The 14,286-nt window shown below is 42.2% G+C and overlaps 1 protein-coding gene across 1 annotated transcript in view; it reads left to right on the top strand.

The window, feature by feature from the left end:
- Positions 1–14,286, top strand: part of ADAMTS16 (ADAM metallopeptidase with thrombospondin type 1 motif 16) — a 187,640-nt gene that overhangs the window by 51,333 nt on the left and 122,021 nt on the right. The window contains exons 6-8 of the mRNA XM_017546008.2: positions 1,087–1,170; positions 3,327–3,486; positions 4,963–5,068. Coding sequence (XP_017401497.1) covers positions 1,087–1,170; positions 3,327–3,486; positions 4,963–5,068 — 350 coding nt within the window. The remainder of the gene's footprint in view (positions 1–1,086; positions 1,171–3,326; positions 3,487–4,962; positions 5,069–14,286) is intronic.

The following is a 14,286-nucleotide window of genomic DNA, read 5'->3' as shown; positions in this document are numbered from 1 at the left end:
TGATCAGCATTAGATGTGTGATTTTTTTAGATGGCTCTGTAGAAATGCACAACGTTTTAGAAATATTAATGTTCAAATACCGAATATAAATTATTTAATCTACAAAAACAGGGGAAAAGTGCAACTTTTTAGAATATCACCTCAGGTAAAATGTGTTTGTGTCTCAAATTGGCAGCTGCATTAATCACTGAAGAGTGAAGAGAGGTATACTAAGCCTCATTTCATGTACGTGAAATCTAGATGACAGAAGACAAAATCTTGGGCCACCAAAGTGTGTTTTTAAGAGTAGTTTTAATGACAGTATTCAAAAAGCATGTCTTTACATTATTCTGCCTCAGTAAACAGAGTACCCCTGAATATGCTCATCTTTCCATGATGCCATGTGATGACTATGGCTAGTGTCATTTTTGGTAGACCAAACCATTCGGGTGATGGTCTCCCAGGAAACTGAGGAGGTGGTGAAATAGAGCCACACTCCCCCTGCATGGGGTTGAGGCATTGCCCTCTTGTCCTCAATAAGCTGCTCTGATGTGTGGAAGTGTTTGCCTCTATTCTGTAGAACTTTTCCAATCTTTCTGCACCTCAGTGTCAAGTCACTTCAGATTGCTTTTCACGGTGGTCACGCTGTTCCTGCACCACCCCAGAAGCAACTCTCCTCATTCAATTCCACCACCGTGGTCCATCATCTCTAATATTTGTGTCTTTCTCTCACCATCTTGTGACCACGATTTTTTTCTTTCACTTTCTTGTATCCTCTTGGAATCCCAAGAGAGCTTGAGAAGTGACTGGCTCCTGTCATCATCATGATTACCTTAAAAATCCTCTTGATATTCTAAGAAGAACGCTGGCCAACCCACAGGTCTCATGGTCCTTTCATGCGTGTTTGACAGGAAGACATGGACCCCATTTCCACCCAAAACTTCAGCTGTTTACAGTGATATGATTAACATATCTCTCTGCCTAGCAATACAAGGACATTGACATTGCTCTGTCACCGAAGAACAAGGGCGTTGGATTCTAGACCCACTAGTAGATAGAGGGGAAATGCCATTTACGGGGCTGACATAGGTTTCCCATCTTTTTCAGGTATCTGCTTTATTCAAAGATGGAACAATAGGAGGAAACATCAACATTGCAATTGTAGGTCTGATTCTTCTAGAAGACGAACAGGTAGTTTATCTTTGAATTTATCTACTCTTCCTATTTCCAGAAAAATAAATGCAAAATAATGCTTTCTTCTTTAATATAATTGTTCTGTGGGTTATTCTCTCTCAAGGGTGAAAAGTATTTAATATTTTGTGTCCACTGCAAATGAATGTCTTTTCAATTCTTTTAAACTTTTTTTGGATTTTTTTTGTGGGTTTTGTTTGTGTGTGCAGAAGTGTTAAGAAATTCTCCTTTAATTGGCTTATAAGAAAATGGCATGTAAAAGCTGCCTTTAACATACAGGTGGGACACACTAGGAATACATAGCACAAACTGTCTCTTTAGCCATCATGAGCTTTTGGGATGCCAGTGGGAAGGAGCCCTTTCTGCTTCTTGCTAGAAGAGTAAAAATGTTTTGTGGTCATGAAGATACGTTGTACTGTGTGGCCCTACATTGCTTTATTCTATTGTCTCCCAGCTCTTAACCCTCACCACCTGCAGTCTGAGATTTTTATTTTTACTAAGGTTTCTGTGGAATGTCAAATGCATTTCTCTCACTGCATGCAATAAAGCAGATGACGCAGATCTTGGTAGCAGTGGGTTAAAGATCCTTCGCCTTCATTTGGGACCTCCCGTAAATGCATAGAGGTGGTCTGTTCACAGTGTGGATGGACATGAACATCTCGTGACATAAGTGATGGGGAGGCATTTTAGGCACAAAAGGCTCTCACTTCTATTTTCCCCCAAACTAATCATTAACCGGGCAAAGGAGAGTGGGTGCTAGGCAGGAGTCAGGTGCCCAGCCTCAGCTCCACCCTTGCTCACATTTTTCAGAGTCTCCCGTTAGCCACAGTTTTTTAATTATAAAACAAAGAATTTTTTAGATGAAACCTGAGATCGTTCATAAGATCTAAGATGCCTTCATTGGTAAAGTTCTGGGATGCTGCTCTTTCTCTGTGCAGGGCTGGGGAATGAGTCGCCAGGGCTATTCTAGTCTGACTAGTCAGGGAAGATACCACCTCATTGTCTTTTGTGTGAGGTTGCAGTTGGGGAGGGGGCTGCTGAACTCACCTGGCTTCTCAGGTGACAGGTTAATTATTTCTTGTATTAAAACATTTTCACCTTGGAATTCATCCAAGCTGCAAAGAATAAGCGAGGCTATCGCTTGATCATACACCTGTGTTAACTTTAATTAATGCAGTTTTCCTGGAAATCACCTGCTAAAGATCGTCAGGCATGCCCCCGTATTTATGTGTAGCATTTAGCTTCAGTATATTTCACTTTCTGGCGAAACAAAATAAACTTTTCAGGAGAAAACATATTCAGTAACTAAGACACAAAAATTTCAACATGACATTCTAACAGTGAAAGCTAGTGTCCTGAAGTTGAGGCAATTAAACCTGTTGTTCCCTGACCAGCCTTGTGAAAATAGAGCATGCCTGTGAATAAGGTTCAAATAATTTGGTGCAGGCTGGTCTGATGCATGTTCCTCCTACATCTCACATTCTTCGGTTCCCAAGAGTTCCAGTGTTCTACATTCTGTAATTTCACTGTTGTTTTATCAGAACTTGATATAGATAGAGGAGGTTGAATTTGCAAAGTTTCCTTTTATAGTTGCAGTTTATTTTCCAGAAACAAAGCGTTACCAATTGACCTACCTCCTCTCAGAAGCATGCCGCCTTTGTAGAAAAGGCATTTAATTTAACGCTGTAATGATATACATTAGAAGACTTATTTACTGGAAATCTCACTTGCTTAACTTGATTATGAAATAAACATATTTCTGTCTAGATGTGTTTTTGTATATGTATATGCAAAGCCGTGTGTACATGATTCTGTGACTTTACTTAATTTTGAAAAGTGTTTTTCAAAGATTTTGAATACAAAACTTTCATGCACAGAAGTAATCTTTCTTGGGGCTTTGAACATGCACTCAGAATCGGACAGATACATTCCAATTGTTTATGTCTGGAACTAGAGAAATGTCCATAAATGTCTACAGTGGCTCTGTGCAGGTTTTATATAATACATAAAATAGATGCATTGCTCATATGCCATCCAGATCCATCCATGTATTTGAAATTCAGGTCAATGACAGTTTGCTGTGATTACAATGTATGTTGTTATAACATGTTTTCTCTCCATTATACTGGGGTCCTTGGTCCTTGTCTCTTGCACAGCCAGGGCTGGTGATAAGTCACCACGCAGACCACACCTTAAGTAGCTTCTGCCAGTGGCAGTCTGGATTGATGGGGAAAGATGGGACTCGTCATGACCACGCCATCTTACTGACTGGTCTGGATATATGTTCCTGGAAGAATGAGCCCTGCGACACTTTGGGTGAGACCCTCCAGCAGAGTGTGAGGATCACGTGTGGAATGTGCACCCCTGGCGGTGGCACTGAGCATGGAGTAACTTTGCCCTCGTTCCTTGTTAATAGGCAGTAGCAGCTTCTTAGTGCAGGTGTAAACGGTACGCTCACTTCCCTGTATAGACTTTAGCCAAACAGAAGTATCCTTGTATTCTTCAAGAGTGAATATGGAACAAGGAAATGTGACTCACAGTTTCCAGAATTCCTATCTCTTTGAACATAATAAATAATTTTTTCCATGTCTTCTACCATTTGTGAGAATGGTGGATAGACGGAAGGGTTTCTCATTATGTAGTGAAAAGAGCACATTGATGAGTGTTTGTGGAGATACTACGACCATATTATATTTCCTGTTTTTTCACCTCTCTCTCTACATCTCAACCTTAGCAATGTTTTAGACATTCACAGGGCTGGGTGTGACTTAGATGCAGTACTTTATGATTTTTCCAGATGGTCCGTGTAAAACACTCTGCTACTGACCAGGACTCTCCTGAATATTTCTTCTAACTTGCCATTTCTTCCCAAGTCCTTAGGGAGGAAGGGTTTTTGTTTATAGAAACTTTCAGATAAGACCCACTTTAAAAGCAGTTAGTGTTATTGTGAAAAAATGAGTTAACGTGGGGTCCTGGCCGCTGGTGCCTAGACAGGCCTGCTTACCAGGCTGGTTCTTGGCTGGCCTCTGAGAACTCACGCTGTAGGACGATTCCCATTGCCTACCTCCTACAAGTGGCTCACCGTGCCTAAATTGTGTGTACAGATAATGTGCTTTCCTTCTGAGGGTCTGGAATTTTGGTACACTTTGGGCAGTGGGTGCCTATGTGACCTGGACACTGAGTTTCTAATGAGTGTCCCTGGTGGGCAACATTCACCTTCATTGTCATGGCTCATTGCTGGGGAAGAAAGCACATCCTTTGAGGCTCCTCTGAGAAAGGACTCAGACATGTATGCCTGTTTCCCCCCAACTTCTGCCCATGTGTTTTCCCTTTGCTGATTTTGCCCTGTATCCTTTTGCCATATTAAATAATAGCTGTGAGTGTGACAAACATGAATCATTAAACCTGACGGTGCTCTTGAGGACCTCCCAACACACACATTCTCCACAGCACTTCTTCACTTGGTCTTTTGGGAACATAGTTGTTTAGAATAAGGCAAAGAACCTTATTTCATCTGCAATAGATTCCCCTTTCTATTTTGCCCCAGTTAGAGCTGGCACCAGGAACCATGAATTGAGTTCCACAATACAGAGTCCTTGGCTCCCTGGAATAGAATTCCTTCTCCCACTTTATAAAGTGCCCTTCTTGTGGTTTCTGTTTCCCATTTCACATTTCCCCATATGAACATAAGAACTAAATTTCACTAAGGGGCAGAAAAAATATATATATATATACCATGCTTTATTTTATGACAACAGTGCTATATGTTCTTTTGATCTTTGTGCCTCGTAGGATTTGCTCCCATAAGTGGAATGTGTAGTAAATATCGCAGCTGCACGATTAATGAAGATACAGGTCTTGGACTGGCCTTCACCATTGCCCATGAGTCTGGACACAAGTAAGTGCATCTCCATGGGAATATGGCACCCCGAGTTTTTTGCTTACTGGATGATTTCCATAGAAATATTGACTCATCAAGTCAAGTCCATGAAGGGGATTCACATAGGCCAATGAGAATGCCATTGACAGTTATAAAATGCTGTCACTTAGGACTTTTGTTTCTATATGCCCCATCATGCAAATTTTATTTTTATTTATTTATTTACTTTGAGACAGGCTCACTCTGTCAATTAGGCTGGAGTTTAGCAGCATGACCTCAGCTCACTGCATTGTCTGCCTCCTAGCTCAAGTGATCCTCCCACCTCAACCTCCCAAGTAGCTGGGACTACAAGCACACACCACTATGCTTGGCCAGTTTTTGTAATTTTTGGAAAGACGGGGTTTTGCCATGTTGCTCAGGCTATGCACATTTCAAAACCACAACAATGTACATGCGTCCAAGTCCCTGGGGTTTCTCTGACACTCCTGTACACACCTGGGTCTAAGATTGAGGATCACAGTACCTCATTCCATGGTTAGCTTCTGTAAATGATGAAGCACAGTGTCAACCCTCCCATTGCTTCCTGTTGTTACCCTCACGTTTGTGTTCTTGTGTGTGTGTGTGTGTGTGTGTGTGTGTGTGTGTAGGACAATTTCTAGCAATTATTTGTGGAAACTATTATTCACAATACAATTTCTGAGGCTAACAATTCTGTGAGCTGCTTTACTTTGCAGTACTGTCTATTAAATAAAAAATTCAAGGGCCTACTTGCTGTCCAAGCAGCTGGGGACTTCCTGCGATCACCCTAATTAATCCCAGAACCAGCAGATGGAATGCAAATATTGTCTTGCTATGCTGAAACAATACTTGAAATTTCTCCTAGAAAAATGTACAACCAGGAATTATAATTTTTTATTTTTTTTTTAATTTTCAACCTGATTTTATTGGCAAAAGGAAAACAAGGCAACTGTTTGTGATTTGTGGTTTTACAAAGCTGACTTATCCATTATTGGAAAATGGACTGAGGTCTCAGACTTGCTCAAAGCAGTGTGTGTGTGTGTATGTATACGTGTGTATATACATGTGCTTGTGTTTAATGGAATTCCACGAAGGTTCTGCATGCTTTGGCTGTGTGTGAACTGATGACCTGAAAAATGAGGCTTCATATCCTATTACTGATCCCTTCATCATTGCAGGTAATGATTGACTATTTCATTGCTTAGACAATTACACCTTCACTTTATAAAGCTTTCAGTTGAATCATAGTTGTATTTTTAATAGTCTGCTAGAGTTAAAACTTCAAAAACTCTCATTATTGTAACAACATGAGGCCCTTGCTGTCCTCTGAACCATACCTGAATTTAATTAAACAATCAAGGCAAGAAATATTTAAGTCACTGAGGGCCGAGCCAGTGAACGTTCGATCAGCAGTTGAGATATGGGCATTGGCAGCACAAGCTATTGCAGATGGTGAGCTTAACTAAGTTAAACTTGATGCATTCAGCATGAGGGCCTCAGTCGGTCTTCAGCGTCACACAAGTATCAGCGTTGGCATTTATTTTTCTTAGAAGTCAATTCTTACTATTTTCTCTCCTCACCCAAATTGGGTGTAGTTGGAAAAAGATTTTCTCCAAACAAGAAAAAACTGGTTTTTTGTTTGTTTCTGGAAAGTCAGAAAGTAGATGTGAATAAAGAAAGACGCTCAGTTGGGGGTGGTGGCTCATGCCTCTAAACCCGGCACTTTGGGAGGCCGTCGGAGGATCACTTGAGCCCAGGAGTTCAAGACCAGCCTAGACAACATAGTAAGATCCCATTTCTACAATAAATTTTAAAAATTAGCTGGGCATTGTGGTGTGCACCTACAGTCCCAGCTACTCGAGAAGTTGAGGTGGGAGAATCACCTGAGCCCAGGAAGTCGAGGCTGCAGTCAGCTGAGACTGCACCACTGCATTCCAGTCTGGGTAACAGAATGAGACCCTGAATCAAAAAAATTAAAATAAGCCCTGCATGTGGATGAAGGAGAGTCCCATTGCTACCAGGATTAACTGCCAGAAACTGTCAGACCTTTCTTGAACATCCGACTTCTTCAAGTTCTCTGAGACAGAGAACCTGGAGCTTGTCAATGAAAAAGCTTCTGACCATGTTGAGAAAATAGGAAACGCAGGTATTTATCATGTGCTACCTGCCAAAATGATTGGCCATATTAGCAATGGTAGTGATGGTCATGATAATGGTAGTATCTGCTCTTTGTGGAGCACTTTTTATAAAATTCACCGAGCAATTTCACACACAGCTCAAACCACGGAGACCACTCAGGACAGTCCCCTCTGTTGCCTTCACTTACTTAGGGGAGACTATGTGAAGTATCCAGCAAATGTGTATGAATGGAGCGAGGAGAATGAGTAATTCAGGGCATGAGCCAGCGACAGGTGAGGAGTGAGCGTTTCACATGAGCTGCTGGCTGTGACCACCACTTCAAATGAGAAAGGCTGTGAGGTGTGAGACTCAGTGATAAAACTCCATGAATCTTAGTTGAACTAAACTGAAGACAAACACATTTGTTCAGTTCATTTATTTAGTGAGTATTATTTTTGGAGGAAGGAATAATGCATTTGATGCGCAATGAGCTCCAAGCGGAGTCAACTTTTTATGTTCTGTACTTCAAAAATTAAAAAGCAATTCTATATCTGTTATGACTTTTACTATAGAAAACATGTAAAACATCCTGCTTCGAAGGTAAATTGTACTTTTTGACTTCTGTTTACCTTCCGAGGACATTATTTGTGATGAAGGACTCCTTCTCCATGCCCTCAAGCCACAGGTTTTTAACTGTTTATGCAAATAAAGATTTCAGTTAGTGTCCATCCAATTTCTCCTCCTAAATTTCATTTTTTTAATCTCAAAATATCATGCAGTTTATGCTGGAGAATGTGACCTAAAAATAGAAATTACTAAGAGCAGGGGTTTGGATTTGTATTGGAAAGTGAAGAGGGGAGACTGGAACCAGAACTGAGATATGTATTCTCCTGTAGTATATGGGATTGAATCAAGATTTGTATTAAGCCGGTGGTACAAAGAGAGTTTCCCAGTTACATTAAATCACTTGACACAGGAAATGTGGTTTGCTAATGCAGGTGCTGAGGTATTGGCACAGATATAACAAGGGCTGAACTGCGCATTTGGGAGAATATGTCATCTGTGCATGAATTCATCTGAAAAATTCCCATTTGCTAAGGGAAGTCATGTCATTTGATGGGTAGGGCTCTGTGATTCAGATTCCAGATCAGCACGGTGCTACCACAGTCTGATAGTGACCAGGGAGTGTCCCCTTAAAAACCTAGCTCTTACCTAGGTTTCCCATCTGCAAAACCAATAGAGCACTGTATGCTCCGTAGCTCATATATGCAGGTGTAATTTAGGTTGCATTATTTGAGCTGCATTCCACTTACATAAAATAGGCTTAAATAGCTAAGTTGCATTATCATTTGAGACCACTGAGGTGCTATTAAAACAAACGTACTAACTATTTTCAAAAGTTCGTTGTTCATCAGTCTGTCTCTTGCATTTTCCTGTTTATGGTCCCAATCATTGGACACAGTTTGCATTCTGCCAGCAAAGCATTGTGTAGGAGTCTACAAAAAGAATAGTGATCTGTGACCTTCGACAGTTTAAGAGAAAAGAATATACAGCTATGCCATGCAAGAGATCAAGTAATAAGAGCTGTTGGTATTACAGGAGCCCACACAGGGACAATCAGGGAGGTCTTCTTAGAAGAAGCAGCATTGGGCCAGGTGCGGTGGCTCACGCATGTAATCTCAGCACTTTGTGAGGCCAAGACCAGTGGATCACAAAGTCAGGAGTTTAAGACCAGCCTGTCCAAGATGGTAAAACGCAGTCTGTAATAAAAATACAAAAATTAGCCAGGCATGGTGGCAGGCACCTGTAATCTCAGCTACTCGGGAGACTGAGGCAGAAAATTGCTTGAACCTGGGAAACAGAGGTTGCAGTGAGCCGAGATCACACTACTACACTCCAGCCTGGGTAACAGAGTGAGCCTCTGTGTTAAAAAGAAAAAAAAAAAAAAAAGAAAGAAAGAAACAGCAAGCAGCAATGGTGGTGTCACTACTTGTAAGCTTTATAATACCAATGCCATCCAGCTCAACCAGTCACTGGCGAGGCCCTTTTCAGTATTAGATGATGACATGTGCATCCACCTAATTTGTGGCTGTGCTCCGTCACCAGTCTGGGCCTCTTCTAGTGCATCAGGGAGGCATGTGATGATTTTTAAAGACTTGAAGAATATTGGAGAAAGCCAGCCCCTCTAACCATCAACAGGACTGGAGATTGTCAGGCTGCTCTCTGGGGAGCTGTGGTAGGTCAGAGCATCAGTTCTTACCAATTTTAGTTGCTGTCATTCCTCCTAGGATTTCTTATCTGTTTCTCTGTCCAACAAGTATTTGAAATCCATTGATATTTGGCCAGACCTTCCTATACACATGCATACACACATGCATGGCCACCATGAATGACACTTAGGTGTTACATGATTTGACCAAGACCATGTTTGGATCATAGAGGGAACAGAAGTTTTTAACTTTCCTTTGTAATGTGCAGTCCCAGGTATTCTGCACAGTTTTACTATCCCATTTTATAGATGAGGAAACTGAGGCTTGGTGGGGGAGAGGGTCAGGTAATTTGCTCAGTATCAAGCAGCTTGTGAATGATGGAGCCAAGACCCTGTCTGAGGTCCTTGCACCTCCACAGCCCATGCCCTCTCCCATTATCTACCCTTCCCAGTTCCCTCGGTTCCTTGCAGCTGCTGTCTTCATCTCAGCCTTCTGCCTGTCACAGCGGATGAGCTGTGCTGCTCCAGATGCCTGCATGAAGCCTGCGTCAGGGCTCTGAGCTGCTCAGTCCTACCCGCGGTCACCATCATTATGCCAAGGGTAGAGTTGGGCAGGCAGATAACATTGGCCTGTGGTTCATTTGAAAAATATCTCATGTCCTTAGCCACTACTGCCTGAATAGCCTGAAATAAATGACACAGCTTCTACGAACACTTGGCTGGCTGTTCATCATTCTCACTATATCATTGGTAATACACAAATACTTCCCAATGGTAATTGAATCACTCAAAAATATTGTAGCAGACAGTAAAAGCATGACATTGAAATATAATTCCCAAGTTCAACTTAATCTGAAATTAGGTTTATGTCTGGGTATTTGAGTTAGTGTTATGGCAGGAAAGGTTGTCCCTTCTTCACCCAACAAACACGAATAGAAACCTATCATGTACTGTCTAGTCCGCCAGCAGCGGGGCTGTGAGCATGGATAAGAGGAGTCTCTGTCTTCTAGAAACTTACAGACTAGTAAAGAGAAAAAGATAAAATGTATTTACGATTTTAGCAAATGCAATGATCACCACTTTAAAGTACTGTGATGCACAGGAGCAAGATACAGCCTCTGGTATGCATAATTTGAATAGTAGTTATATTTCTTGCTTGCCAAATAGCAACCTTATCTTCAAAATGTATTCTATTCATTCCTCTGTGACGTTATTAATGTTGGTGTTAAATGTGATCACTGCGTGCTACTTTTACGCTGATCTGCTGGCATTCATTACATTACAAATGAGAGCATGGTAGTCATTGGAGAAACAAACTGGGAAGTACTAGTGCTGAGATTTTTGTGGGCATCCGAATCACCTGGAAATGTGTTCGAATACACCCAAATGCCAGATCCTAAACCTCAACCTACAAAATTAGAACAGTAACACTGCAGGCTTGGGTGGCTACATTGTGCTATTTCTCTCTGAGTTTGAGACTTGATACTAGAAAAAAAAAATCATTGAAAATACCTTAAATGTAAAAGTGTTAAGACCAAGGTTTCCCCTGGCTTGGGACACTGTGGACTTTGAATTCCTTAGGAATGTAGGCAGAAGTGATAGCAAACATATCAGGTCGATTTCTGGACCGTAATGTGTCTTCCTCATTAGCAGCTCAAGGGCCAGCCAGGGGAGTGTAGTTTGGTATTTTGTGTTCCTCCTTTTCTCCCTAAGGCGCCCTCCCATTTAGGATTTCAGCCTGAATCTTTTTCACAGCCATGACACATTTCCTCTGCCATATGGTTACCCTGGCTTTGATTAGTTGCCTTTAATAGAACTTTGGAGAATGGGCGGAAGCTAAAATGACTAGATCTACGTCACCCTTGGTACTGATCAGGACTTTTGCAGAAATTCAGCAGTATTTGCATGGCTGATTTCCTTGGATACAGCCTTCAGTCATGTTCAGGTTACACAGTTACACAAACCCTGCCTAGGCTCTGACATCAACGTGTCCAGGTTGTAGCCTTGACTCTGCAACCCGGATGCAGTGGCTCTCCGGCCCTCAGTATTGCTGCCTTTGTGTTAAGGCTACCTCATAGAGCTGTGCTGAGTTGTAAATTAGAATACAGGCTACAAGCCTACCATAATAGCTGTAAAATGGTGAGTGCTTATCAACATTAATTACTGTATTTACTAGTAATATACCAATTAGCTACTAAATAGCTCTAAACAAAGCAGTTAAATAGACAAATGTGTCCTCAGCCTAGGCAACAAGTACAGATTCTCTTAGGATTGTCATTCCCCTTAGGATCAAGAAGATCCCAAGTCCCTCCACTCCATATCAGCTTTTGGAGCTGACTTTCCCCTGTGTTGGTGTCTTCCTGTCCCTGCTGCCTTCTGTCCACTCTTGGAATTCTTGGCAGCAGAATTCTAGTCCACCGGATCTAGGAACCACCATGTCCTTCTTTACTTTCTCTCTCTCTTGCCTTCCGCCTTTTCTCTGCACCTCACCACATGGGACCTCATGCTCAGGGAATACATACAATGGGTGGGTGCCAAACATTAATGGCAATAGTGGATTGCCTCTCTGAGAGTATATTTACCTTAATGAGAGGTCTTCAGAGCCATAAGAGTTCCCGAGGAAGCATGTTGTGTTCTCCTGGGATAATTAAAAATGGAATCATTGAAATGAGCCTTGAGAGCACTCAAGGATCTCCTACAGGTTAAGAAGAGGAGGCAGACTTGCTGGTGAGGGAGGCAGTAGCCCTGGAAAAGGTGATTCTCACAGGTGCAGGGCTGCGGTTGCCTCAGGTGTTATTAAGGGACTGGTGATTAGCATTGTGGGACCTAACACCTCTGATGGCTCCTAGTAAGGGTTCCTATAGCCACTGTTGCCTGAGATGCTCCTGTACTCTGAGCTAGGTATGGATCTCCAAAGTGGTGTGGTTTTCACATGAAAGTAACCTGTGCTGCTTCAAATGACACCCACAAGTACATGCATCCATAGTCGCCTATTGGGTGTCTGTGGAACTACTCTCTCCAAAAAGACAGAGGGACTCAGGCCAAGCACTGCCCGCCCATCACAGCCTCCAGCAGTGCAGGCCCAATATTTTGAGGTGGAACATCCCCAGGTGGAGTAGGGACAGAACGTCAGCCCACCATGAGGTGCAGTAGCTGTTTGTAGTTCCCAAATTGCAGTGAGCATCCAGCTCACCTGGAGGGCTTGTTTGGAAAGCTCCGATGCCATGATCCCTCTTTCTTCTGAGACAACCATTCCCAGGTAGAAGTCTGGCATCTATATTTCTAAGGAGCACCCATGGAAATTCTAAATCCTGCTGAGCAGAAAAGAATGTGGAGAAAAAGAGGCAACGTAGAGCAATGTTAGCCTAATCAAGAAGATCCCAAGTCCCTCTGTAGCAGGAGCGGCCGTGGGAAATGGATCTCTTGAACACCGAATAAAGGAGGGAAGAGTTTATTAGGCCGGGAGACCAGGCAGTAATTCGTCGAAAGCCCAGCTCATTTAACAAAGGAAGGTCCTGCCTTTATATAGGCTTATACTTTAGATGTTACACGTGGAAGAATCTTAGGTTTATAGCTTTAGGAATCACATATGAAAGGGTTCTGGTTTAGTTTTAGGACTCACATGTGAAAAGGTCTCTGGTTTGATCTTGTTTTAAGTAAAAATGGCATCTTCCAGAGAGTTTTCCCAAGACCAAGTGTGTTATTTTCAGGAAGGAGATTCAGGAGGCACCAGCTGTCCTGCTCTCTCTTCTATTGAGCTGCACAGTGGATGACAGAGTGGGAGGGAATCCCAGATGCCTGGATCTCCTTCCTCATCCTCCACCCTTTGAGACCCTCACCATTTTATAATATCAGTGATAGGTCTCACTCTCATTCTCACTTTCCAGATTTTCCCAGAAACTGATAATGTTTCATATAATACACTTGTGATGTCATTTTTTGGCTTACTACAGTAGTGATGAATCCCCTAGTCATCTAAAGGAACAGGGGGAGTAGACAAGGGAGCAGCAAACAAACGCCTATTATTATTATAACACTTATGATGGGGGTTTTGAATCCTCCCAAGGATAAGAACCAACCTCTAAATAAGGACTCAGGGTTAAATCCATGCCATATCTGTACAGGCACGTGTGCCAGTTTGGTCATGTCTCGCACAATATCCTCCACTGCTTGCCCCTGGTCACCTATGTGCAGATAGCAGTTGGTTAGATTGAATTTTCCACAGACTCCTCCTTTGGCTGCTAGTAAATAATCTAGGGCCAGCCGGTTCTGATAAATCACTTTTCTCATTTGATTTTCTTGTTGGGCTAAAAGGGGCAGAGCTTTGCCTGTCTCATTAGTGAGTATTTTCAAAACAGCTTGCAACCGGATGGTCCGGTTGAGCATGTAAGTAGGGGTTTCGTATCCCCATGAGCCATCCTCCACCCATGTGGCTAGCCCATAATACTCAATAATTCTCTCCGGTAGCCACTTATCATCCTTCCTTTCTCCTATCTTTAGGTTTCTTTTCTCCCTAGCAGAGTAGACTGAATACATTAACAGCCCACCTGTCTTAACAGATAATAGGAAGAAACAGGGCGTAATGATGCCTATGACACAGCTCCCTGTCCATCTCATGGATTACATACCTTATATTGAGTACCATTATATAAACAGGTTCCCTTCTGTGTCCCTGCACATTTATAAGAACTGTAGGACAAAAGAATGGCAGTAACTTTTACACCCTACCTGGTATACATACTGAGGGCATTCTTCAAAATTAGTTAACGTTCCTACTGTGCAAGTCCAAATATTAAGAAAAACAAGTCCCACAATGAATTTCCTCATGCTTCGGCCGTGCGTGGACCAGCCAGCTTCTGGGATGTGTCTGGAGCAAGGCTTGTTGTCCTTT

The sequence above is a fragment of the Cebus imitator genome, unplaced genomic scaffold, assembly GCF_001604975.1.
Source record: "Cebus imitator isolate Cc_AM_T3 unplaced genomic scaffold, Cebus_imitator-1.0 Scaffold185, whole genome shotgun sequence".
Classification (NCBI taxonomy): Eukaryota; Metazoa; Chordata; class Mammalia; order Primates; family Cebidae; genus Cebus; species Cebus imitator.
The sequence above is the reverse complement of the archived record's forward strand: the minus strand, read 5'-3'. Positions and strand labels throughout refer to the sequence as shown.